The sequence below is a fragment of the Manacus vitellinus genome, unplaced genomic scaffold (assembly GCF_001715985.3).
Source record: "Manacus vitellinus isolate BGI_N305 unplaced genomic scaffold, ASM171598v3 scaffold_81_pilon, whole genome shotgun sequence".
Taxonomy (NCBI): Eukaryota; Metazoa; Chordata; class Aves; order Passeriformes; family Pipridae; genus Manacus; species Manacus vitellinus.
In genome coordinates, this window is record NW_021940822.1 from 269,717 (window position 1) to 296,942 (window position 27,226).

Sequence of the window (27,226 nt, forward strand, 5' to 3'; positions counted from 1 at the left end):
CAGGGGGCCGGAGCAAATCCCCTTCCCCGGGGGGCTTTCGGGCGCATCCCCCCGTGCGCGGCGGGGTGCGGTGCCTCCGCCTGGCCGGGGCTGTGCGTGCCTCCAGGCAGGGCTGCTTTTCCTGCCTTGAGGCGGTTCCTGAGGTGAGTGGTCGGAGGCACCTGCAGCCACGCTGAAATTTCCATTTTCATCTCGAGCATCATGTGTTATTAAGGGCTAGTATTAAGCAGCGCTCATCACGTAGGCTTTGTCTAGGTGGAAGCATGGCTGGGGCTCTTCCGTCATCTTGAGTTTAATTCTTTATTCGCAGCCTTGTTGCTTCCCTCCCCACCGAACCATGCAAAACAACTCCGCACTCTGCTCTGTCTCCAAGGCGAAAGCAAACTGCCAAAATGTTACAGAAATGCAGCAAGCACTAGGGAGAATTGGAGTCTGAAAATGAAAGCTGTAGTAAAACCACAAGGTCACAGGCATGTGGGTGCAAGTGTGTGATTGAAGGGGACCTCTTTGCTTGCGCTTTACAGGAAGATGTTCCTCCAGTCCCAGATGTTGGAAATTTGCGAGTCAGGTAATGGAAATGAAGGCTGAGAGGGGCTGGGATTCTTTGAGTGCTCTCCTGACACTTGCCTGGGTATTCATGTGCTTTTTGTCACTACCACAAAAAGGAGAGATGCACTTTTATTTAGAAAAGGGAAGCTGGGACACTTGCATGTTGATGTGATGGTGGCATCCAGGAAAAAAAGAGCTGTTCTATATGGCTTTGGCTGGGGAAGTGGGTATCACCAAAGAAAGGCATTTGTAGTCCCTTGGGAGCACCTATGAAATGTTTCTTTCTCCCCTTTCCTTACGAATGATTCTTCAATAGCAGCTTTGCCCCTTGTTCAACACAGACATTTAGTCCAAATAGGGAAATAATCTAACATTTCTAGAGCCATAACCTGCCAGCCAAGGCATGAACCCCCCCCACCAACTCCCCAGGAAAGCTGATGCATTTTCTGACTCCTCTTACACCCCACCAGCTCTGTTTCTCTGGAGACGTAAACAACTCCTAAGTCAGTGTTGGGAAGCCACGTTGGCCAAAGCTTCCTCTATACCAGGGTTTTCATTCAAGATACCTGAGGAGGTTGGACATACTCTTTATGTCGAGCATCTCTGAATGCCAACACCAAGTAGCACAGTTTTAAGGTGATGAAACTTTGCTTTCTTCTCTCTCCCCCCACTTTCACTAAGGTTTTTGTGATCTATTGGCTGTGAATTGCTCCCAAGACTTAAACAGGCTTCACCTGTTTAAGTACCAGGTTTTCTCTCCTGGTACTGCTGTACATGACGTGGCACAAACTTTGGCTTATGTCCTTGCTCCTGGGAGTCTCTACATCACCTTAAATGATGTTATATAGGCACAGCTGCTTCTCTGCCTTTTGTAGTGTCCAGATCTGCTCAGGGCTTTCAGAGTTGCAATTTTCTGGCATTGCATCTAGGACAGAATTTGGTTTTCTGCTGTGGTTTTCAGGGGATACTGTCATGGCTTACCAGGGTAAACCTGTTGTTCTCCAGCATCCCAAAGAAACTTAGAACCTGGAATAAAGCCCAGTGACCCCCAAGACAGAAGCATCACTGGACAGCCAACCAACAGGTTGGTCATAGACAACACATGTCTATGGCTCTCCTTGTGACTGGTACAGGGAAGAACCTGGACCCCTGTTCAACTCTACGTGCTGTAATCTGCATGTGCTCCCAGCTCACGGACACTGGTGCCCACAGCTGTGCAAATCTGGGCTCCACCTGGGTCTGCTGCAGGGTGCTCAGGGTGCTGTGCTGTTGAGACTCTTGGCATACAGTATGGGCTGAGCCCACTGACCAGTCTTTCCCTTGCAGAGGACATAAGTGGTATCTCTCCAGCTATTTTCAGGAAGCTTGTAGGAACTTGGCTTTTTCTGCTATCTCTGTCCCTCTGATGATTTTAGCTGAAATTGGAAAGAGGGGGGAGCGATGTGAACAGACAGACAGACGTGGAAACTGTGATTTCATATGCCCGGCTTCCTAAGGAAACCTGGCTACAAATAGAAGTGAGATTTGGTGCTACAAAGAGCTCCTGGGGAGACAGAGAAGGAGGGGGAATCTGAGGAGAAGGGAGAAGTGGGTAACAAAGGCCTGGCACACACCTGGGCTTAGATTCCCTTTTCTGAGATCTGGGGGTCTAAAAGCTGGGCGTCTGCTCGGCGCTAGCATTCAGCTCCCTCTAGAGTCAACCGTGCCAGAGCTGTGCCTATGGACGGTGACTCTGCTGGGAGGTGCTACCACCCTTCCCCAGCCAGGGCCAGTCACGAAGCTGGTGGATGAAGCATGCCAGGGTGAGCCTTTGCCCAGACTAACCTGCCCAGCTTCTGTCTAGTATCATGTCCGAATCACAGGTCAACACATTCCCATGGATGCCTCCCAGCTCTTCATCCCTAGAGGGTCGCAGGGAGCTGGGGCTGGGGATTTGTCTCTGCTCCCTTGAAGCTTTCTGTTCCTGCAGAGCCTAGGAGAGCATCCTGCTGCACAGAGGACCCACACACAGCTACAAACCCAATGCAAAAATAGTCACAGAGGTAGGAATGGACACAGGCATAGAAGAAAGCAACAAACCTGTTAATTCCTCCCTTCTGGTCCCTTTGGGGCACTTCTGGGCAGATACTTCCTTCCCAGGCTACTCAGGAGCCTCAGGCTTATTAGCAGTGTTTTATTCTCCCAGCACTCTCAGGAGATGCTCTTCCCATTTTACATAGGGAGACACGGAGCACAGGGAGATAAAGGGCTGCCCTGGGATCGCACAGGGAGTCTGTTGGCAAGGCAGCCTCAAAGCCGGCTGGTGGAGACCAGGCAGACTCCACTGTGCTTAAATCAGCAAGGGAGATCCACGGGCAGAGAGGAAGGCATTCACAACCGAGGAGGAATCATAGGGAAGAGCCTGATGCTGCTTGATAAAGAAGAGACCAAAGGCAGGTGGTGGGGATAGAGAAATGGTCTGGAGACAGCAGCAAGTAGGAAGGGAGATGTTTAAACAAACAAACAAACAACAACAAAAACCCCACAACCCTAGAGAAATGTAGTATATTTCTCCCTTGCTTCTTATTTTCTGGTGTATTCATTGCTGAGATCTTGAGTCATGGGGGAAAGGGACAATTTGACACTTGGTCTCTGCGAGTGAAAAGCAAGACTGTAATCTCCCTAACACACTTCCAAGCTCATTCTCTGCAAGCTGCCCCCAAATTCATCCAATGTTCTGGATGTTTTGTTTTCTCTGTTTATCTGTTTATTTTGGAAAGTTGCTGGGGACATTGTGGGAGGAGATTGGATGCTTCATTGAAGAGATAGGATACTTGGAAAAATCAGTTGCAGACTGATAATTATTCTTACTTTTTAATGTCCTTTACAGAAAACAGGGTGGCCTGATGTGTATTTTACTTGATCGGATCCATGGAGGGCTTGTGCCTCTGACTATATTTGGAAAGGTTTTGATGTTTTTTGTACTGATGCAATCAGGATGCTGATGGCCTGGAAATCATTTTCCTGATGTGGAGATCTGGAGGGTCATGGGCAGGGGATGCCAACAGGCTGTGCCTGTTTTGGAGTGGCAGAGCTGGGTGGAAGGGAGCAGGAGCCAGGCAGAGCTGGAGCAGGGAAGTGAGCCAAGGGTTTTCCAAGCTGTGTTTAAAGTGCCGTCACGCTGTGCAGCCCTGAGTGGCAACAGAGTATTTGGACTTAGCAGCTTTCCTCCTCCGTGGACCTGGATGTACAGCCAGTGTGGGGGTAGGGTCTTTTTCCTGCCTTGATGGCTAAATCTCACAGCTGTCAGGAGCTAAGTTTTACCGAAGCTGTGCCATGGGGTCATCATCAAGATCAGTAGTGAAGCCAGCAGAGCCTGTGGCTGCCTTGACAAATCTCCAAGTACCCCATACCTCCTTTCAGGACTGTTGGCATCCGTTTTGTGTCCCTTGGCTGTAGGAAGCTGGACCTGGGCTCTTGCCTGATTTGCTGATTGATGATCAGAGACCATACAATTTATTTGATGGAGTTTTTCTTTCCTACAGTCATGTCTTGTCTTAGTACAGGCTTTGCCCAAGATGCCTGCTTTAAAGCAGATTGCTACTTTCAATGAGGCACAGTGTACAGGCTTCAGCAGGGCCAGGAAGGGCCAGCAGGAGAGGAGGGGTTTACTAGCCCTCCGGAGATGGGCAGTGGGTGTAAGTCCCATGTGTGGAGGCAAGGTATGCAGTGCTTTCTCCTGGGAATTCTGGTTATTGCTTGCAGTAGACTCTTTAAGTGCTGGTCTGCTGCAAGAGAATCTGGGAAAGGGGTCCTGCGACTTGGAGATGTCAGGTCTGGCCATGGGTTAGGAGCATAGGGCATGGCAGGGAGGGGAACACCTGTTGGCCAGGAGAGCCTGCCTTTTTGGGGCTTGATGTCTTTTACCCAGGGACAGTGGCAGGAAAGTGAGCAGCTAACTTGCTTTGATGCTGTCTTTCTTTAGCTTACAGGCTGTCTGTGCCTTGCAGTAACTACTAGCTGCTTCTTCGTCAGTTTTTGGCCTCTCTGGCTGAAGGGAGACTGTCTTTCTCCTGCCCCAGCAAAGGATGGTTTGAGCTGCCTTCTCTATCTCTGCAGCAGTGCACTCTCGCTAGGAAAAGGTCTTCTCTGTCTCTGACTATGGGATGTGGAAGGGCTGTCTGGGAGTCTCTATAGTGCTGCAACATGCTCCTGGTTGTGTTCCCACATCATGCTGAAAAGCAGCCACTATGTGAACAGCAAACTTTCTGCTGGCCCCCAGCAAGTGACCAGGCACCCTGTGGGGAGAGGGTGCTGCTCCAGCCTTCTGTACACCAGTGACACAGGTGTGAGGACACCTTCTTCCATACAAGCTGCCAGTAAATCCACAGTAGTGATGTTTATTATGAAGCTGATGTCACAGTGGGGTAGGCACTGTTGGGTAGCATCGGCAGTGGCTGTAATGGTGCGAACACTGCTGTGTTATAGCTGCTCTGTACAGGTTTTCTATTGAATGCTGGGAAAAAATTTCTCCATGGAAAGTCTCTCAGTCTCTCTTTGTGTGGCCACTCATTCCTTGTGAGCCTAGGCCATTTTCTTCCTTGCCCAATCCTTCTGTAATTAAAGTGTCTAGATTAGCAGTGTTTTTTCAGTACTTTTTAAAAATAACAGTGCTTCCACTGTGTTGCAGATGGTCATAGACCTGTGTGTGATACAAAGGTGTAGGAAAATAACAGGAAGGGTCTTGAGGTGGATATTTTAAGGCTGAAATGCCCCAATGGAGATGGGACTTTTGGGGGGCTGCAGCAAAGCAAAAGCTGCGCTTTGTTTAAATGCAGAGCAGCTTTCAGACTCACTTTGCATGCAGCGACAAGCCGGCTTGAAGGAGCAAAGCTGTCAGAGCAGAGTCTAAAAGGCTGTTTCCTCCCTATCTGGCAGCTCCTGAGCTGGGGGGCAGGAGCATGAGCTGGCAATGTGAGCTCTCTCCTACCAATTTGTAAAACCTGGAGCTCCCTTGTCATGCAGGGAGGCAAGTATCTCTGCGACCCTCCTAGCCCTGCTGTAAACAACAACTGCCCTCCTGGTGTTTCGCAACACCAAGGTTGGAATAAAGGCTGGACCAACGTCCCTTGGCCGGGAGCTACATCTAAACTGAGCTTGCCATGCTCTCATGGGCTTTTCTCCCTGACTGTGCAAAGTGGCCTGCTGGCACCCTTGGGGAGCTTGTTGCAAAAGGGAAGGGGCTCAGCTGCAACTTCAGGAGAGCCCAGGTTGGGCTCTATCTCTCCTGGCTAGCTCTAGCTTTCCCTTAAAGCTCTCCAGCAGCCCCAAGGCAGTTCCACTCCTGCAGTGGTAAAAAGGGCTCTGGGTGCTGTCCCTGAGCATCAGGCAGTGCCTATGGGCAGGGCTGTGCTGGCCCAGGACGGTAGTTTGGGATTTTTCACCACACATGTATGGTCAGTGCTGAGCTCCAGAGCAGCCTGTGTCTCTGCCCAGTGCAGCCATGATCCATCTGATCCCAGAGGCTTTGGGGTAGTGCCTCCAAGGCCACGAGCACCACTGCAGGCAGGGTTTGCCAGGGCTGCCAGCATCAGCACCCGCACTTGCTTTTATTGTTGATGGCCAGGATGGGAAATGCAATTGAGACACCTTAATGAAAAGCTAACAAAGTTGGGTTTGGAGGAAGGGCTGTTCTTCTAGTAGCCTTGCTTCTCATTGTAGAATAATGTAAATGATTTGTCTGGGAATATTCCTACAGCGGTGTGATGACCATGGGCTGAGACCCTAGGCAAATGCAGAGTAAGAGGATCTCTGGGGGACCAAGCTGTTTATTTTGGATCGTACAAATAAAGAAATTATGATGATTTAATAGCAGCTGCTTCTCAGAGATATTTTGAGTGTCAGGCTCTGGTTGCATGTGTGTAACTAGCATGTTGTGGACAAGCATTTTCTAGCCCTCCCTAATTCCTGAGTCTCACTGTGAATTGGTTTAAGTAGGAAAGCTGGTGATAGTATGTCAGTCTTGTTTGATGACCACACCACAAAATGCTGGAGAAAGTACAGCAGAGAGCTGGGCGACGCTCCTGCTGCTCAAAGAAGGCACGTTGATGCGGCCAATGGGTTTCTCTTCCAAAGCTCCGGCCATTTCTTGTCCCTCTGAGATCTCCAAAAAAGTTCCACATTTTTTACCTTCTGCCATCTGAGGGAAAAATATTGTTTGTATGTGACATGCTGGTTGAAAATGCCAGAAAGATGGACTGCTCAGATGCAAACCTCTAGGCCTTTTTTCCTCCTGTTTAACATAATATGGGACTTGATTTAAAATCACCAACCAAATAGAAAAAAACAAACCCCAAACCAGCTTGTATTAGAATGTTTAAAAGGGAAGAACATGGCAAATAAAGTTCAAATTACTTATTAATTTGATTTCATGCATGTCTTTTTTTCTGCATGAGACTTCCAGTGCCCAAATCCTTTTGAGATTGTAGACTTGGTCCAAAGTGTGATGGGACTCTCCTATGACCTAAATCAGTGACCCAAAGCATAATATTTTTTCTAGAACCATCTGTTTTCTCTTCTTGCCAAGGGGATTTCACAATGCCTGATTGCTCTGAATAATTGTACATGTGCAGGGATATGACTTGCCACAGGGAGAAATATTAACTGAACAAGGGCAGGTGGATGTTCTTGAGTTTTTTGAAGAAACTACTAGCCTTTAGAAGGAGAGGGTGAAGAACCATGCAGCTGAGTAATATCATATGCCCACAATGAATTTTTTTAAGCCTACATATTTAAAAAGGAAGCAAAACTACACTTACGAGCTATCTGGGATAAACAGAGTAGGTACCAAGTCAGCCTGTGTTTTGACAGCCCCTTTATCAAATGTCTCTGTGATTTGGTTTGGAGCAGTGTGAAACACAGGAGTACAGATGTTGGGTGACTAATTGATGCTTCAGCTAAACTTCAATGACCATGAATGCACATCTGTTTCAACTTAGCTATCTGCTGAACGGCCTGCAACAAGGTACTCTTCTTTACAAACATCATGTTTTCATTTTTTTTACTTCACTTTTGTAAGCAGTGGCTACAGTTTGCATTTGGGAAAGTGGAAGGCACCAAGGGGCTGTGATTAGGGGTACAATGTTCAGGGCTTCTGAATCCAGCAGTAAGAACTTTTTTTGTAGCATTAGCAGGATTTCCAACACAAACAACTTTCTTTTAAATCTATCTTCCTACAAGAGATTTGCTTTTTCTTGTTCATCTTATCTGTTCTTATCACCCAGCTCTCTGACTTGCTCATTTCCTCCACTATGTATCTTTTTCTTTTCTTAATTACAAAGCTGTGGAGCGGGGGTTGGAGGCAGACCAACAGTTCCTGGTGAGAAAATGTCGTTTATATGAAACTGCCTTGATAAATTCTCAGTATTATTCTTCCAGACCAATAATCCTACTACAATATCCATAAATAAAAGCAAACAGAGGAGAGGGCTTTGATCCATCATTACACTGTTTCTTTGGGAGTAGACCCCATAACATGGGTGCAGGATGCTACCTATTGCTTCCTCCAGTCAGGTGTTCACTTGTGCACAGCCTTGTCTCTGCATAATATGCCCCTGCCCTAACAAGGAGGGGCGATTTGTCATGGGGGAGAAGGAGATGGGTGGTGGTCGACCAGGTGCTTTTCTTCAAGGAGGTGTTGGTGTGTTCCTGTTTAGGAGGGTAAATACTTCTCCTCAGGAATGCCTGCCTGTACTATTGCAGTCAGCAATGCAGCATGTGTAGCCTGTTCTGTGGCTGGAGAGGCAGCCTGAGCCCCAGCTGTGCTGTGAAACAAGACCTCTTTCAGAAGGAAGAGGGAAGGTATTCTTAGCCATCCCATTTGGGTCCCAATCACTATGACTGGGCCCGGATGACAGCTGGGATGCTGTCACTGGGTGCCACCTTTAGTGTGAATGGGTTGGTCTGTGTCTCCCAGTGCATGCAGCTGTGAGCTGTCAGACCTGGTGTGTTTTTGCTGGAGACCAGGCAGATGGCAAATGGTAGAGTGAGACCTGCCAGGCGCTGCGAAGACTGTACTTGAGGAGGCATTGACTGTCTCTTGCTTGTGTCCCATCTCTGATATGGGCCTGGAAATGAGATCTTTCTCTTAGAAGTTAAAACCTTTCATGGCTGAACATTTTTTTTTCCTTTCAGGAGTGTGAGTTTTTTATGAGCAAAACCAGTTCAGCTTTTTGTATTTCCCAGCAAAGTCAGGATATCGATGTACTCATTTTCCTCTCTTCATAGAAACATTTTAAGCACTGTGTGATTAAATTAACTTGGACAGGAGAAGCATAGTATAGCAAAGGCTCTCCTTGAGGAGAAAATATAGCTTTAATAACTAGGGATCTGGCTTTTATTGGCTAGTAAAATTGAGAATGTAACACTGAGCATGCTCAGGTTTTTGCACTAAGCATCTCTTTGTACTTAAAGGCATCTGTTCTGTCGGTTTATGCACTGTTAACTAACTGCAAACCTCTTTAACAGCTCCTCTACATTGCTGGAAAATCCTGAGGCAGGACAAGGGCAAGTACAGCTGTCATGCCTGATGACTGATGTTGTAAATGGAGTGAGAAAGGCCCTTGAAGGGGAAGCCGTCAAAGCTGACCTAGTGGGAAAAGAGCACAGGGACATGTTTCCTCTCGAAGCATGCCAAGAGAGCCAGGCTTCCATGCATATGGGGCTCTTTCCAGTTTTGGGAAGGTGCAAAGTGATGCGCTGTGGAAGGAATGGCTCCAAAATCATTAATTACAGACTGCCCTTCTGGTGCACCTTATGACCAAGTTACTGTTAAGAATAAGGTTTTGCCAGGGCTTGAGAGCTCACTTTGTGCAGATTTCTGATGTGGAGTAGATGTTTAGGAGGACTGTGAGCAAGAAAAGGCTGTGAAATACATGGATTACTGTGATTTAAAATGGCAAGTATAAAAATATTTTTTAAACATGATGAGGGGATAGTAGATTCTCTGTCCTCTTCTGCTCTTACCCTGAATTCCAGTGAGAGAATGCACAGTAATTTTGAAATGGGAAACACTTCTACCAGCTGTGAAGCAGAATGATGGACTTTAATTAGATGAGGAACAAGAAAATGCAGTTGAACAAATAGGCTTTCAGCAAAGAGAAAGAAACATCATAGTAGCTAAAGGGGGTAGGTGTTATCCCGATGGTAGCATCTGAATCCACCCTTGTTCAGATGACTGAACTAGATAATTTCTACATGAAAAACATCAGTAATCATAACAAAATGGGCTCATTCAATGGGTCTTCTTGAGTAACAGGATAACTTGATTATATGTTTGGGAAAAATGAGAAATAAAGAGACTGGAGAGGAAAATCTGTTATCTCTGGTTGGCCTCACTTAATGCATCTTTCCTTTTGTCTCTGAAGGTTGAGGATGTCTGGGATCTGTTCGGAAGAAGTGGCCATGTCACGAGTAACTCGCCCACCCACCTTCCCAGTGAGCTTTCAGCTCCTTGTGCTGGTGTTGCTCTGCCATGCAGATGGCATACATGCGGAGAGCCCCAGTGAACTGCCAGGGAATGACACCGAGGAGTGTGCTGGCTCGTACATCTGCAAAAAGGGTGTGATTTTACCAATATGGGAACCCCAAGACCCCTCATTTGGTGACAAAATCGCTCGGGCAACAGTGTATTTTGTAGCGATGGTGTACATGTTCCTGGGAGTGTCTATCATAGCTGACCGCTTCATGTCCTCCATCGAAGTCATTACATCCCAAGAGCGAGAAATAACCATCAAGAAGCCCAATGGTGAGACCAGCAAAACCACTGTGAGGATCTGGAATGAGACCGTTTCCAATCTCACACTGATGGCCTTGGGCTCGTCCGCCCCCGAGATCCTCCTGTCCGTCATCGAAGTGTGCGGCCATGGCTTCACAGCAGGGGACCTGGGGCCAAGCACGATTGTGGGAAGTGCTGCCTTTAACATGTTTGTCATCATTGCGATATGTGTGTACGTGGTTCCAGATGGAGAGATAAGGAAGATCAAGCACTTGCGAGTGTTTTTTGTTACGGCGGCCTGGAGCATCTTTGCCTATACTTGGCTTTACATTATTTTATCTGTGTCTTCACCTGGGATTGTGGAGGTTTGGGAAGGCTTGCTCACCTTCTTCTTCTTCCCCATCTGTGTGGTGTTTGCCTGGATAGCTGACAGGAGGCTTTTGTTTTACAAGTACGTCTACAAGAAATACCGAGCTGGCAAGCAGAGAGGTATGATCATAGAGCATGAGGGTGACCGGCCCTCCTCCAAAGCTGATATCGAGATGGACGGAAAGGTTGCTAATTCTCATGTGGAGAACTTTTTGGATGGGACACTGGTGTTGGAAGTGGATGAGAAAGACCAGGATGATGAGGAAGCCAGAAGGGAAATGGCTCGGATCCTGAAGGAGCTGAAACAAAAGCACCCAGACAAGGAAATCGAACAGCTTATTGAGTTGGCCAACTACCAGGTCCTGAGCCAGCAACAGAAGAGCAGGGCCTTTTACCGCATCCAGGCCACTCGGCTCATGACCGGAGCTGGCAACATCTTGAAGAGACATGCTGCAGACCAGGCCCGCAAAGCCGTCAGCATGCACGAGGTCAACAGTGAGGTGACGGAAAATGATCCCATCAGCAAGCTCTATTTTGAGCAGGGTACCTACCAGTGTTTGGAGAACTGTGGCACTGTGGCCCTGACCATCATTCGCCGGGGAGGTGACTTGACTAACACAGTGTACGTTGACTTCCGGACAGAGGACGGGACGGCTAATGCCGGCTCCGACTACGAGTTCACTGAAGGGACAGTGGTCTTCAAACCTGGAGAGACCCAGAAGGAAATCCGTGTTGGCATAATCGATGATGACATATTTGAGGAGGATGAGAACTTCCTGGTACATCTCAGCAACGTCCGTGTGAGCACTGAGCCCTCGGATGAGGGCGTTCTTGAGGCCAGTCGTGTCTCAACACTTGCCTGCTTGGGATCACCATCTACTGCCACTGTCACCATTTTTGACGATGACCACGCTGGTATCTTCACCTTTGAGGAGCCAGTAACTCACATCAGTGAAAGTGTAGGAACCATGGAAGTGAAAGTGTTGCGAACCTCTGGTGCACGAGGAAATGTTATTGTGCCCTACAAAACCATTGAAGGCTCAGCCAAAGGTGGAGGAGAGGACTTTGAAGACACCTGTGGGGAGCTGGAGTTCCAGAACGATGAGATAGTGTAAGTGAAGGCTTTACTTATTCCCTACAGTCTCTGTTTGTCCAGAAGTAAAATGCACTTGGCTCCCAGAGCTGCACTAGAGGTGTTTGGGTGCCAGCATATTGCAGTAAACCATGAATGGCCATATGTGCTTTGGGGAACCTGAAATGCTGCGTTCCTGCCTTGCTAACAGGCCGGAGAGTGCCTGGTCATGGGCACTCCAGCATTCAGCACCAGGGAGGTGGAACTGATGTGGGAGCCCAACCTCCTGCACCGTACCCACGTGCTGGAGCAGAGCTCTATAGCCTCAGCTCTGCAGTGGAGCAGAGAACAAAACCAAGATACCTGTGACCACCCGGTCACAAGAACCTGTCTTGCAAAGGGCTTAAACTGAACATATGAACTGTGGTACCTACTTCCTCTTTCCTGTTGAGGGTCATGTCAGTCCCATCCGGGACTGGGCCACAGTCTGTTCTACTGCTCAGGGCTTTGTTGAAGGTCACTTTACCTCCTCCTCTTCTAAAGGCTGTAGGCCTAGGTCATTGTCCAATACATGTCTTGAAAAAATGTTGTCATGTAGGGAAGTCACATGGTTAGGATGCAACTGCAACCACATTTGGCTGCTTGAAAGTGAAAAAGAGGCTGAAAGCTGTTGGAGGCTACTCCAAAGTGTTGCTCTGTGGATGGTGAAAAAATTAGTAGTGCTGTAGCCTTATTACATTATTTGGAGAATAAATCGTGGTAGAAAACATCTATCCTTTGGTGTGTCATGAAGACATTTCCTTGCCCAGCTGGTGTTCTGGGAGGAGCAGGCATTGGGAGTCCTGTTATTCCAGCCTGAGGCTGTTCCTACAGTAAAGTCTTGTGTTTGCAGATCAATCCCTGCCAACAGGGACTTATCTCTGTAGCACAAAACCACTGCATAGAACTTAAAGCAGTCACTGATAAAGGGCACTGCTGTGTTGGAGAAGAGCTAACTGTTGGCTTGACTGTTATGTATTATACCACTGGTCTCTTGGGAGCTGAGACGAACCCATGACGAGTGCCAAGAGCGGTCTTTGTGTTCTGTCTGTTACCTGTATCTGCTGTGTGTGCAGAGGGAGAATAAAACTTCTTCATAAAACTTCTTAAAGTAAGAGGGAGAAAAAAGGATTTATACCAGTTGGCATTTTGACTTCTCAGGAAAAACTGAGCAAGAAGTTCAGAGTTCCAGCAATCTGGAGGCCAGAACATGCATGTTGCTCACACAAGGGTCAAGAGCACATACTTCTTGGTTCCTGAATGATAACTGTAGTAAGCAGAATGCAGTTATTTGATTATATTTTTTCCAATTTGGGGAGAAGCAGGGAGTTATCTGCAGAGATGCAATGAACTAGGCTATAAGGATATCTCCCAAAGGCTCTTTAGTTTTTATCCAGGTCACTCAGCACTAGCAAAACTGGGTTACTAGTAGTTAGATTTTGACATTTGTTCTCAGTTCCCATGGGATGTGACATGTTTACATGGCAGACCAAACACACAGGCTCTGCAACTGTGCTCAGAGGGGCTGGGACTCCCCCTTATCTTGTAGCCACCACTCTGGTTAGGATCTCTGTGCTGTCCTTCATCCAAGACCCGTGTCCGTGCTGTCTGTTGGTGCTCAGTCTGTGATGTGGTGTTGTGCAGTGAGATGGTGGGTGATGCCTTCTCCCTGGCACTGCTGTGCCTACTGCCTCTGGTGGTGGCTTTCCCTCCACTACACTATCCACTGCTGACTTTTGCCAACAGGGCAGTAACCAAGGGGTGTGCTGGAAATGAGCTGACCACATCCTGTTGGGTCTGCTGCCTGGCCTCCTGGGGTGTGCTGGTGTGCCCTCACCAGGGCAGCAAGCCTCCTCCTTCCTCTTTTTACTGGCTGTCAGAATGTGCACTGCAGGCACAAAACAGGGGAAAACAGCTTTCTTAGAAACTTCAGTGTGGTTTTTTCTGTGCAGATGCCATCATATCTCTATTGCCTTTGAACTGTCTCTCCCTGTAATCACAGGGAGGGACGATACATAGGAAGCACCATTTTAGGAGTTCACAGTGTGGTACAGATGCTTGGGGAATGGTGCATAAGAAGATGGTGACTACAGGGCCAGGTATTGACTTTCTGCATTCAGGTGGGAGAGGACATGCACAGAATGAAACTCATAGTACATATTCCAATCTGTATCTGAAAGGCAGTAGATACTAGTCTAAAACTTAGGTGCTACAGTCCATGTTCAGGTGTTGGATGGTACAATCTGACTTGCAGAAGATTTCCTGCAGGCCCATGTTTGCTTGGGCACAAATTTAGGGCAGCCCTGCAGCACAGAGGCTGAGTGGTCCTGACACTGAGCTGCTGCTTACAGGCATCCTCCCTTGGAAGAATTTGCTCCAATGGTAATAAAGAAGATATGCTAGCACAATATGTGGATTATAGAGCTACAGCCTGTTTACTCTGTCATTGCTTGATAGTGCCGTGCTTTAGCTAAATCACAGTTACGTAGAGTGGTGCAATTCCCTAGCACATTGGATTCAACAGAGTTCTAAAATTTCAGGTTTTCCCATGCTCTGGTGGCCAAGAGATGTCTTTGCTGCCCTTTCTAAAGGTCTTTAGTGCCTCTTCAGCTCTGCCATTCAGGTCTGTATCAATCAGCTCGGTAAAATTGAGTAAGATGTGTTTTTCTGGGGCACTAATAACAAAGGTAGGGCAGTACCGGGAGACACGAAGATAAAAGAAAAGCATTCGCAAGCCTTTATTATTAGAAGGCTGGCTTGCTGGTAAGTCCCAGTAAAATTAGAAAGCGCTGGAAGGACCCTGATCTTCTGGAGACCTTCCTCTAGTTCCAAAAAAGCCTAATTACGTAATTTGTTGTTTGTTTGCAGTGTCCAGAGAGACTTTCCCATTTGGCAGTGTGTTGATGTCCCCCTTCCCAGAGTACACAAAATAGCTGTTTAACTGCCGAAGCCATGCTACTTCATTCGTTTAAACAAACATCTCTTTCTGAGGCTACCAAAAAAGATATGTAGTGGAGAAGATGCTGGTTCTCCTGTGGAACATTTTATCCCAGCTATGCCTCTTGGAGTGATGCTTTTCTGCTCCTTGTTCCTGAAACACAGCTTGTGTGTTCAGTGGATGCATATTACCAAGTGAAAGAAACAGCATTTAAATGCATTTTGCAAAGGGGTTACCTGTGTTTTCATGAGAAATTGTTGCAAACTGTGTGGGAAAGCTTAAGATTTTTGACTGGGGTTCAGCAAGGTCAGTCTCTGTGGTGCTGCACTGGTCCCTGGGGCTCTGAGACATTGCTGTAGGACAAGGTACTATGATTTAAAGTGTAAGAGAGAGCCTTCCCTCTGGGACCATCCTCAACAAGGTGATTCCAGCCTTGTCTTGCGTCTCCATTAACAACTAAAGCTTTCTTGATGAGAACATGGAGATGTGTAGTTGTAGGCTCTTCCTGTCCACTCGCCTACTACAGCTATTGTGATCATAGAAGAGGTCCCTGGTTCATCTAGCCAGGCTATTTTTATCTCCTGACTGAATGGTAAATAATTCAAAAGAAGTCCAGTTTCCTATATTAGAGAAGGAAGCACTCCTCTCAGCTGATATCTCATCAGTTCTTCTCCTTTCTATCTTGGAGCATCAGGAGGGGTACCTCTTCCAGAGGTGACTGCAAAGCTATATGGAAACAGTGTGTTCTTTTGTATTCAAAAAATTGTAATTTTTTTAGAGGTAACATTCAGAGATAACTAGAGATCTGTTACAATCTGCGTTCCAGATGTCTGCACACACCACCCTAAAAGAAAAGTTTTTACTGCATTAATGTCAGTGAGGAAGATGGCACATACAGTTATGTGGACAACCAATCAAACTTGTATTTCACCAATGCATTCACACCTATAAATGCTTGGAAAATCTTATGTCAAATTATCTCACGGTTCGTAGTATACAGTTTAGCTGTTTTTATAAGAGATGTCTGCTGCAGGTTTAGGAAGTGACAGAGATGCCCACTGAATCTGACTTGCCCAAGTCAGCTTCGGTATTTCTCTGGAAGCATAAATCTAGGAGTTGAATCCTAAGAGAGAAAAAAACACCAGCTAAATCCTCTGATTTTTTTAGGGAAAGTGTCCCCAGAAATCACATAGCTCCCAAGAGCCCTTTAAAAACATCAATGTTAGTAAATGTAGATTGTGGCAGGAGGGGAACCAAGTGGTACTGCTTTTTTAAGTACCCCTTTTCTTTTCCAAAAGAAGTTGGGTGAGGTATTTCTAAAGAAACAGCAAAAGCAATATCCTGACTCAGCCCTGGGACCCCTCTATGTCAGTTTTGCACCTACAGCCTGCAGCTTCAGAGAAAAAAAAAAAATAAAGCCTTCAGCATGGGCAGCCTTGCAGTAGGATACAGTTGAAGAGCAGGGTGTCTTCTGCTGTGGCAGAGACACAGCTGTAAACCAGGCTGAAGGGGAAGCAAACAAACATTCCCCTTTGAAGGTTTCGTTGTTGGGCACATTCTCCTGCTCTCTGTGGTCCCACTTAGTTTGGCTGGACCAATGTGCATCCCCTCACTGAACAGCCCCAACTTGCATAGGGTTAATATCTGGCAGCACAGTGTGAGATATCAAAAGAGAGCAAACAAGGATTAAACTCTTACTTGGCCTACTTCCAGAGCCCAGCTTGGGGTTTAGAGAGTGTTTTCCCCTCACCACTGGAAGTCTTGCCTGTCACAGTGGGATTTGCAGACAGTACAAATATGGCCACCTGGATCTAGAGCTTGAATCTTTGGCAGGAGCACCCAGTGCTCCTGGTCCACCCAGTAGAAGTCCAGCTTATGGAAGGTGGCCCTGGCTGTGGCCCACAGCAGGGGTCTGATTAGGTGTGTTGCTCCACGCTGGGGCATGGCATGGGGGCCTGTTTCCCCTTCCAGGGGAGTTTTGAGGAGGAAAATTCACTGGGTCTGAAATGAATCGTTGCTTTGGTTCCTGAAGGCCAAAAGTTGGTTGTTCCTTCTTAAGAAGGGAAGATGCAGCTATAACAGGGCTGTCTTTTCTTTTTCTCCTCTTAATTCAAACAATGTTTAGTCTTTCCTGAACATGACTTAATATCTCCCAGCCATGGGCATATCTCTTAAACTGCGTGGACAACCCCACACAGTTCTGTTAGGAGGCATCAAGGAAATGAGGTGTGAACACGTGTTGTTAACAGACCTTCCCGCTGTGCTGTGCCCAAGACAGCAGCTGTGTCTCCAAGCGTCTCATGGCTTGGTCTGGTCCTCTGCTCCCTGGAGCAAGAGCCAGTGGGTCTGCTCCTGTCGCATGTCATGATGGTGTGGTAGGAAAAGTCCTGCCTGTGGTGTGCTTGGGGAGGGTGAGCATGGGATGCTGCAGACTGTGCTGTTTGCCCAAATAAGTCAGGAAATCTAGGAACTTGATTTGGTGATGTGTCCTGTGGAGGGGCTTAGGCAGCAGAGTTGTGTCACTGGATGATGCAAGTTGTGCCAGTACATCACTGGGGGTGAATGAGGCGGGGGAGAAGGGTGAGGACAAGAGTGGTTAGCTCTCGCTGAACAACTGACACAGTTTTTGTCCTTGAAAAACCAATGTTTCCTTATTTGTAATGAACTGTTGTTGGCAATTTACTGCTGCCAGCTGCATCTCTGTGGTTGATTAAGGGAGCTTGGATCTTAAATATGTAATAACTCCCTGAAAGCCATTGAGAGGTAGTTATTAGCTTCATCAGGGCCTGTGTACACATCCGCTGTGCTCCTTTATGAAAAGGCTACCTATTAAATGCATTGTAGTAATTTCTAAAACGCAGGATCTAGGCTTGTTTTAAAAATTAAAACAACAACCCTAGCAAAGCCTGTTGGCATGGGAAAGTTTTCTTGGAGCAAAGCACTGCTGCACAGCTCCGTGCTGGGGAGACAAGAATGGGGGATAGGAGAAGTCCTGTCCCCCTTTGCAGACCCTTCTTTCCCTGGCGTGTGCTTGAGCACTGCTGGCAGCAGCATTGGCACCAGCAGTGATATTCAGGTTTTGTCAACAGAGCCGTCATTCCCCCCTCTCCCTCCTGTGCACATGGGATCCATTGCTGTGGCAAAACCTTGAACAGGGAGAGGTAATTCATTAGTACACGGGACCCTGATGCAAGTGCAGCTCAAGTTATGCATCTGGCTTGGGAATAGACTTCTTTCCTCTGTGAGTTTGCCCTCAGGTTTGAACTCAGTGGATGGCACTCGGTATTCTTGCAGCAGCGGGGCTGAATTTGTGGGCTTAAAATGAGAGTGACAGAACAAAAAGCAGACAGCTGACCACAGACGGCATCCAAGCAGATGGGCAGAGAAACATCTGCTGTTATCCAAAGCCAAACAGAGAGAAGCTGGACCTGCCAGACAACTGACTGAGTCAGAAGCAGACCCTCCTCAGAGGGAGAGGCTGAGCCCAGAGGCATCATCCCACATGCTGCAGGCAGATAGAGCACGATCAGGCAGCTCTCTGCTGACGGGGGGATGTGATGTTGCTCTGCCCTTGTCAGGCAGGCCTACCAGAGGCGATGCACAGTTTTCCATGCCTGGATCTGGCTTGTATATGTCTCTACTGGCATTGCTCACACCAGGGACAAAATCATGTGTTAACTAGCAAGGACATGCACATCACTGCCATGCAAGGGAAAAGTCACCTATCCTATGCCTTCTCTCTGCTCCTTTCCCCGTTCTCCAGCACCATAGGATAACAGTTTTAGCTTAACCTTCACAGTCTGGTCTTGCCAAACCACCTGTGTTTCTTCAGTACTCTCAGATGAGGAGCGTTGATTAACAGTCTTTCACAGCCACGGTGTTTGCAATGCTGGGTGCACGGCCTCGCTGTGCTGGTACTACTGGGTGTGTTCTCTTTTTTGCAGTCTCGGGCATGGCTGGAGTTAAGGTCAGCCCTCTCCAAGTCATAAATGCCATTTAGCCTGAGGACATCTTGGGAGATATCAAAAACTATACTAATGAAGTTTCTGACAATGACATTTGAGGCTTTGTGCTGGTTTCCAAGAATGGCAATGCTGGATCCTGGGTGACAACAAATAATAACGGCATTCTCCGTTTTAAAAATATCTCAGTGTAAGAGAGAAAATATTCCCACTGCTGTGTGAGAGGGTAACCAGCATGGGCCTCCTCCATCCAGTCCCTATATGGCTCCATTTCCATAATGTCTGGACTCCTTCCTACACAATCAAAGTAACAATAAAATGTGTCTGGCAATGGGAAACAAAGCAGCAACAAAGATGGGGGTATGGCTGGATCCCTGTGAATTGGGTGCTGGAAGGAGAAAGATGGAACTGATGGCATATGCCTGCCCCATCAGAGCAAAGTCCTGTCCAGGGGAAGGTCCTCAGAGTGCAGATCTCTCAGGTGGCTGAAAACAGGGGTGGGGACCAACTGAGTGGAATTCAGTGCAGAGATACTACCTGTGGGGTTTTTTTTAGAGGTGGTTGAAGTTTTATGGCATTCTTGTCAGCAAGCTTCTTTGCAGGTTGGAGGGCTTGAGTGATTCCTCTGGTTATTTGCTCCTGTTAAAACACTGGTGTGCACTAGTCACACACTGTGCTATTTTGGGGTCATGCAATATGGCTCTAATTCAACCACAAGACCAGTACGCCCTGCGGAGACCCTTGTCCCAAGGGCCAGATGCACTGTCACCAGGTGGCAAAGCTGTTGTCTCACTGGCTGGGACATAAGAAGGACATGAAGTTTTTTTATTGGGTCCAGAAGAAAACAAATGCACAAAAAAGGATTGATTTGCTCTGAGCTCTTTTGCTCTCAACTCGGTTGCTTGCTTCCTAGTAAGAAACTCATTTTGAGATGTGCCTGCGTGTTCGTGTTTTAATTTATCAGTAAACATCATCCTAAAGAACAAAATAGTTATATGTTGAATCTTCACTAACAATTTCGATTGATCTATTAGCACACTCATCAGCCCCTCAAACTTCCCAGGCAGGCTCTCAGCTCCTCAATATGTGCAGGCATCCCTGCCCTTCCCCCTGGCGCTTGCACCCCCCCATTTCTGTGCAGGTCATGTGGCCGTGGTTCTGCCATCTTCTGCCCCAAAACCTTCATGCATCCTGAGCACTGCTCTCACCAGTGTTGTGACAGATGACTTATCCTGGCATGCCTTTAGATAAGGGCAAGCAACACGCCTGTCTGGACACTGTGGACATTGTGCTCCGAGGAGCTGTGCGCCCTCGGCCACAGCCCTCCCTTCCCTCTCAGCAATACCATTGTGCAGCCCAGCTCTGCTGTCCTCACGCTGCACAGCTCTCACACAAATTCACAGCCCTGTCACAGCATATAAGGCAGAAAAAAACTCAGTTCTGCAGGGAGTCTGGAATGAATCGAGCTGCAGTGAGCAGGGGAGAGACACCCTGGTTTCATTGAGAAGAGGAGCCTTGATCTGAGACAAAACTTGTTACTTTGGCTCAAGCAGGTAGGGAGCAGGTTTTACCTGGCACCAGAGTCTGCACAGGAACCAAGTGTTTGCTTGGTGCAGTAGATTTCCATTCACACTTTAGGTTTGGTTATGGAAATTTATCTTCCTCCTCAGCTTAGCCTGGGTATGTGACAGAACCTAGGGGAATAAGATATCGCCCCTGCATAGGGTAAAAATAATGTAAACAAAGTCAGTATTAATGCCCCGGGCACAAATCATCCTACCACAGGGGAAAGGGAGGGAAGCATAGCAGGAGATTTACCTGACTCAGGAGCTCTCCAGTGACCTGGAACTCAGGAAAAATCATACAGAAACCTGAAAATGGGTCAGTTTAGTAGGGAGGATTGTAACAGAGCAGCGTGGGAGTGTTGGGTCAGAATCAGTCTGAGCATGAACCGGACAAGAATTAGATGGGAAGGAGATATTCTGGACATTCATGCCTTAGCAATGCAGACAGAGAAGGGGAAGGTAGCTCAACAACAGATTCTACTGAGAAGCAGTGGATGTTTGTGTTGATGAGGCCTGCAGGTGTAGGAAAAAGATGATGGAATCTGCCTGTCCCCAGACCCAGAAGGCATACTGAAATCTAGCCTCACGTTATGAGGGGAATGCATGAGGGACTCTTAGCAGTCCCTCTGGAAGGTTTCATAGGCAATAGGTGACGTGCAAGCAAGCTCAGAAGCTGCCTTCAAAAGCAGCTCAGCTAGATTAGGTCTGTTTTTGTACCTAAATGAGCCTAGAATAAATCAACACATTATTTGTAAGTACCTCAAAGATAACAAGGAGATGAATAACAGCCAGCATATATTTGTCAAGAACAAGTCTTATCAAGCCAACCTAATTTCCTTTTATGCTAGTCTTTTGGGTAAGGGAGAAGCAGTGTCATCATATCACTGAGCTTCAGAAGGGCTTGTAATGTTGCCTAGTTCAGTACTGTCATAAGGAAGACCTGGCTAAATGGGCCACTGGGGTGATGGGATCTAACCTGTCTGGAAAGAGAAATGTGTCATTGGATAGGGGTGAAAAGGTGTTCAGTAGGTTTGTGTCCTGGAACAGAGCTTGTTGGGCATGGGAAAGAGAAAACTGGTGTTTTAACTTGCAGATAGAAAGCGTATAGAGGTTGGAAGTGTTTATGAAAGGTCAGATGGGGATTTACAGAGATGGGCCGTGAATTAGTTTGAAGAGAAGACACTGTAAAGTGTTTGTGCAAGAATAGTCTTATGCACAAATTCAAGTGGGAGGGGAACAACCAAGTTGAGGGGGCGCTGTTATGACCTGGCAGCCAAATCTGAGCTCACAACATCATGCTCTTGCAATGAATAAGACAGATGTCATCTTGAAGATATTCAAGTGGGGGGTAGCCATCCTTGTGCTCTCTGCTCAGCTGTGTCCAGCTCTGAGCAATCTGAACACTGAAGAGGTTAAGAGTCCAATGGAAAGCACATAAAATGACTGGTGATCTGAGAAACGTGACCCAAGGTGAGAAACTACAACAACTGGTGCTGTTTAATTTAGGGAGAGGTATAGGGAAGATATAAGCCTTGAGCTTGGTAAAGGGCAATAAGACATTCTCTGTGTCTTCAGGGTCTTGAGGAAGCAGCAGAAGCAATTCAGATTAGTCAGCAGGAAAATTTCCTCGTAGTACAGGAGGGTCCACTCAGAAGGAGCTTGCAGGAGTGGGTGACCTCTGTTGACAGCAGGGAACAGCTTAGAAGACGTTGCCCAAAATGATACCAGATGTAATGTCTCTTTCAGGACACGTTGGGTCAGATGAGGTCTTGGCAACTCTTCCTCTTCTGTTGTTATGTGCTAGCGAAGCAAAAGTGTCCATCATGAGAGTTGCACTTCAGTCAGGTGGCACCCATCCTGCATGGTCTTCTGCCACAAACATGTGATGGGATGGCATGCAAAGCAACCTACAAATGGAGCAGAAAGACCTTCACAGGTTCCCTGTGGCCACTCACTCTGGGCTCTTTGCTCACAAGGGATATCTGGGATAGGGCCACTGCTTGCCTGCTGTCCGTGTCCTTTGCTAATAATTAGATGCAAACCAAGCTTCCCTTCAGGAGAGCCCTGTCCCCCTGGGGGAAGAAGCAAGGCTGCACAGATTAAGGAAGCTAATTAGAGGGAAGAGAGCATTGGTACCAAAGCCCCAACAGTAAACTTTGAAATCTAGATAAGGGAGTAGTATTTAATTATATACAATTAAAACACCGTATCTCAGCCCCTTGAGAACTGGCAGTCTTGGAAAGCCCTCAGAAAGGTGCTAATGAACAGATCTGAAGGTAGCAGTGGGCTAGGAGCTGTGCTTACCAAACTTTACCTGCGAAACACACCTAAAGAGAAGAGCTAGGAAAATTCCCTTGGCCCACTGTCTCCTCATGCCTGTGTGATGTCCTCCCTCTCTCAGAGCAGGTAATGGGAACCCAAATCTTTGGAACTGAAAGGGAGATTGCTCTGCTCTTACATGTAGCTGAGCAAGACCATTGCAGACACCCATGCAAGGAGAGGCTATCCTAATAACGTTGGGAAGGTTGGAGAGGGTTGTAAATACTTAGTCTGAGAAAGATAAACAATCTTTGTGCCCTTTTCTCCCAACACACAGGAGCAAAACCTCCTGCCCCTGTGCCTACCAGCTAGGAGTGTCCTGGTATCTCCAGGGAGGACCATGCTGATGTTCCCCTATGCTCCACAAATCCTGCAAAGTTACCTTGGGTTTTTTTCCTTCAAGTTCCCTCTAGGCTTTAAAGCAGCTACTTCCTCTCCCAGCTCCTTTGCTGCTTCATGTACATAGTCCCTGACTTCTGATCCTTTCACCTGTCCTCTTCAATCCAGGAGGGCCATTTGGTTTCCCTGTAAAGTGCCTGCCTTATGTTTTAACATTCCCTATTGCACTGTTGCAGCCGAGATAGCAAGCTTTGTGGACTGCAGCAGTAGCTTTTATCCCATAGCTGCTGCTGGGCATTAATGCAAAACATCCAAAAGCTTGGATGGATTCATATAATTTGGCAGAGTAGAACTGCAGAACCAGCCTGAAGTTTTCCAAAATTCCTCTTCCTCAGCAACTTCAAAGCCTTAAGGAAGGCTTTTAGTTCAGCCTTGGGTGCCAAAGGAAGTGGTCTCTGTTTTAATTTGTAAATATAAAGTGCCAGAGGGCTTCTACCCTCTGAAGGCAGTAACTTCAAAAAGCACAAGTGAAATGCTAGGGTTCCTTTTCCTGCATCCTTGTGTCCTGTCCTTGTTCAGGAACACACCTAGCAAAAGGTGCGAGCTGCAGGTGGGGTAAGTTGGCTGGAACCTCAGGCAAGGGGCCATAAACTGGTGCCGACCTGTTGCCTGACAAAGGGCACTGGGACCTTCAGCGCTGGCCAGGGGGTTGCCAGTCACCCAGAGAGTCTGAGAGAACCCATATAAACAGTGAGAAGACCCAAGACCAAATATCACCGTTGGACCAAGAGGCACATGTAAGGAGTATAAAGAGCATGAGAGGAAGAGGCACGCAGACTGTAAGGGTACAAAAGCCAAGGGGTTCCTTCATTGACCCTGGAGGCACCAGCTCAAGTTGTTATGGTGTCCCTGCTCCACGATTAAATTACTTGATCCAGACGTCCAGGACTCTGCTACAGGAAACCTGGGGTCGACCCCGTGAGGGAATCTTGTCTGACAGTGAGTGTGGTGTGTGGTGGGAGCCAAGCAGGGCACCTGTGGGTTCACTGGAGCTGCCCACTGCGAAGGCGCTTCAGTCCCAACAGTTCAAATCTTGGGTGGTGCATGTGTGACTCCCAGAGTGGCTCCTGTATGGTCAGACAGGAATGTTTCCTTAACAGTCTTTTGCCTGGTCTTTGCCCCTACATTCTGTTCGGCACAGAACCTTTCTCCTTTCAATGCACAGAGCCCATGAGTCACATCTGTGATGTTGTCACAAACAGCTTCCCTGGTGATACAGCTGCTTAAAATGTTACAAGACCTGAAAGTGATGCCAGTGCCATTGAGGTTAATTTTATTTGTCTGAACCTTTCTGGTGATGTTTTCCTCTGCTGTGCCAAGAGCTGAAACCTCAGGGTGTGCTTCACTCATTGTGTTTTAGGTGAAAATTAAATTTCTTGTTGAATCCCAGAGCTCCAAGAGCTGGGGTTTTAAGAAAAATTCCGACTACTATTTAGTGTGCCCTGTCTGGTCCTTGGTGTGCCACAGAAGAATTTGCCATGCTTTGGGGGAAGAATTGCTGTCTGTTGCCAGTCCTGCAGAGCTGGAAGGCTTAAGGCCAGAGGAGCTGGAAGGCTTAAGTTGCTTCTCAATTCATGTATTCCTACATTAGTATGAATGAGCATGTTGGTCTCTTGCAAATATACAAACAGATTTCTACAAAACACTTGCTAATGAACCAAAACAGCAGTTTGTCCTTCCAGTGATTTGTGGGGAGTCAGTAAAAGACTCAACCTGGGGAGCTCATTACACTGCTGAAGTAGTGCATTTTTAGGGGAGATGCTGGGAAGCTATTAGCTGCCAGCTGTGAGGCAGGACAAGAGGCTTGGCAGTGCCAGGAGGAAACCTCTGAGAGGTGATGTCTGTTGCCTCTGTGGGCACAAGCATAGGGGCAAGACAGACAGGCTGTGGTTGTGGGGCACAGGAAGTGCTGATTTCCACCCCCAATCACTGTAATCTCATGGCCAGGTGTGCTGATATTGTGCTGGGGTGTTAGGTTTCTGGTGTGAAATGGAGGAGAGCAGAGCCCAGCATCAGTGAGAAGGGAGAGCCACAGCAGCCTACTTGAACACTTAGCCACACGCATTGTATAAACCAGAGATGACCTGGAAAATACAGTCAGACTCTCAGGGTTTAAAAAACAGGCACTTAATCCTATACATCAAAGAGAGTGTGGCACTCTTCAGCCACTGCTCTGCTTCACAGAGGCACAGTTCATTTGTCACCTGCAGCTATTGCACAGCTCAGCTACAAAGCTAAACCACCCCATTGCCCTTTCCTCTTGGTGTGAGTAGATGGGCTTACTCACACAGCAAGTGCAGCCATCTCCAAAAGGGATGTATATGCCTCAAGGTGCCCATATACCTAAGGGCTGCATATGCTTATGCCTCAGCAATTAGAGTAGGTGGAAGACCAACGAGGGAAATTCATGTATAGGGATGAGGTAAAAGGTGATGAATGCATGATGAAAATTGGAAAAGAAGGAGCAGGAGGGAAAAATGAAAGAGGGGCCAAAATCACAATGGTTCGTATGAATGGTTCCTCTCTGCTGCTGCTGAGCACTTTCAGAGCTGCAAAGTGCTTAGGGTCCTCTTCAGAGGGCCCCTGTCCCACCAAACCTTAGAGCAAAGCTGTACTGTTCACATTTGCAACAGGTAATTTCAAACAGGTAGTTCGAAAAAGCTCTTTGGCTCTTGCTGCAGAATGAGTTTGACATTCATATCTTAAATGCATTGAGCTGATATTGCACAAGTTTCAGCTTCAGTGTGTTTGCAGGGAGAACCCTGGCTTGGCTCTAGGCAGCAAAGGTTAAAAGCAACGAGGAAAAGAGAATACTTCTGGCCTTGCCAAGAAAAATCACTTGCATGGTAAAAGGAGAACTAAATTGATCTGAATTTGCCTGCTGCTTGTCAGCATTTCGGTAGTCACACTCTGTGTGGATGGATACATGCATGTGAGAGAGGGAAAGAAAAAAAGATAACATGAGGAGTTCCATATTTAATATTGTGTTAACCCATTCCCTCTCAGCTAGAGTAGAGGTTTAAAATTCCTCTGCTGTACATGAAAGGAAATGTACTGATTTAATTAGGGAAGAAAGCTTTACCTTTCAGGAAAACTGCAACTGAATAAACCAGTTTGGAAGCCTCTAAGAAATTAATTGAAGTTCAGGGTTGCAGGGGGGAGACCGGAAACTTAAGCAGGGGATGCATTTCAGACCAAGTGTTTTGAAAACCCCTGCTAACAGCAACTGTGACAGAAGGTGAAGCAACAACACTTCAGCACCTCAATTTCTCTGTAAAAGCCTATAGATTGAAAAGGTATATATCATCAGGCAACTTGTGCAACAGCTCTTTGCAAGTAGGAATTTGCTTCTAGCACCCTAGTTATGTGATGGAAAATGCTGCAAAGGAGCAGATGGGAGTCGCAAAGACCCAGAGCTCAGCATGGTGGTGATCTCCACCAACACCCATGGGGAGTAGTGCCTGCCCTCCAGCCTTTGCTGGGTACAGGGCCCTTTGATTTGTGGCATAAGTTTTATTCACTTACTTCTTTTTGAGGTTAGACACATGGGCTAATTAGAGGAGAATGAGTGAGCTCAGCTAACTCATTTGAACGCGGGTAGCTTTAGGCTTGCATTTGGGTCATTAAAAATGAAGTAAAATGATGTTCTCTTTGCACCAGTTATTGTGAGCATGGGCCTTGATTTGGCAGCAATCTCCCCAACACCACTGCACTAATGACTTCTAACACAGAAAGAGCAGTGTGTCATTAACACAAAGGGGTGGTGGGAATCTACTGTAGGCAAAGGAGAGTCTGAGACAGACAACTTTATGTCACCCCTGTAACAAACCCAGGATTAACTGGCTGAGTTTAAACCCCTGGGAGGGCTAGAAGGCACAACATTTGCTGACCCATAAGGGGAAGCCCTTCCCTCATGGATATCCTCCCAAGGGTGGGGGCATGCTGCAGTGTGAGCAAAGTGGGTCTGAAGACATGCCAGGACACGGATTGCTGTCTCCTGCTCCTGCCTCCATTTCTTCATCAGTCCCATTACAGAGCAGGTCAGGCAGCCCTGGCAATTGCAAATGAGGAGAACCAGTGTAGGGATTTCTCTTCAGGTTTGGCAAAGAGAGGTAAAATCCAAGAAAGTAAAACCCTCCCAGGAAATCTCAGCTTGGGTCTCCTGAGGACCTCCTCTGCCTACTGGTGTGTCCAAGAATCCTGGGTGACCTTGACATTTGAGCAGCGTTTTCTCCTTTGTTCTGTGGGATGTCTCTGCTG

General features: G+C 47.2%; 1 protein-coding gene across 3 annotated transcripts in view; it reads left to right on the forward strand.

Moving 5' to 3' along the window:
- SLC8A1 (solute carrier family 8 member A1) overlaps positions 1 to 27,226 on the forward strand; it is a 112,632-nt gene that overhangs the window by 413 nt on the left and 84,993 nt on the right. For all 3 annotated transcript variants that reach the window (XM_029964867.1, XM_029964866.1, XM_029964868.1), the window contains exon 2: positions 9,954 to 11,783. In XM_029964867.1, coding sequence (XP_029820727.1) covers positions 9,961 to 11,783 — 1,823 coding nt within the window. In that variant the 5' untranslated portion in view covers positions 9,954 to 9,960. The remainder of the gene's footprint in view (positions 1 to 9,953; positions 11,784 to 27,226) is intronic.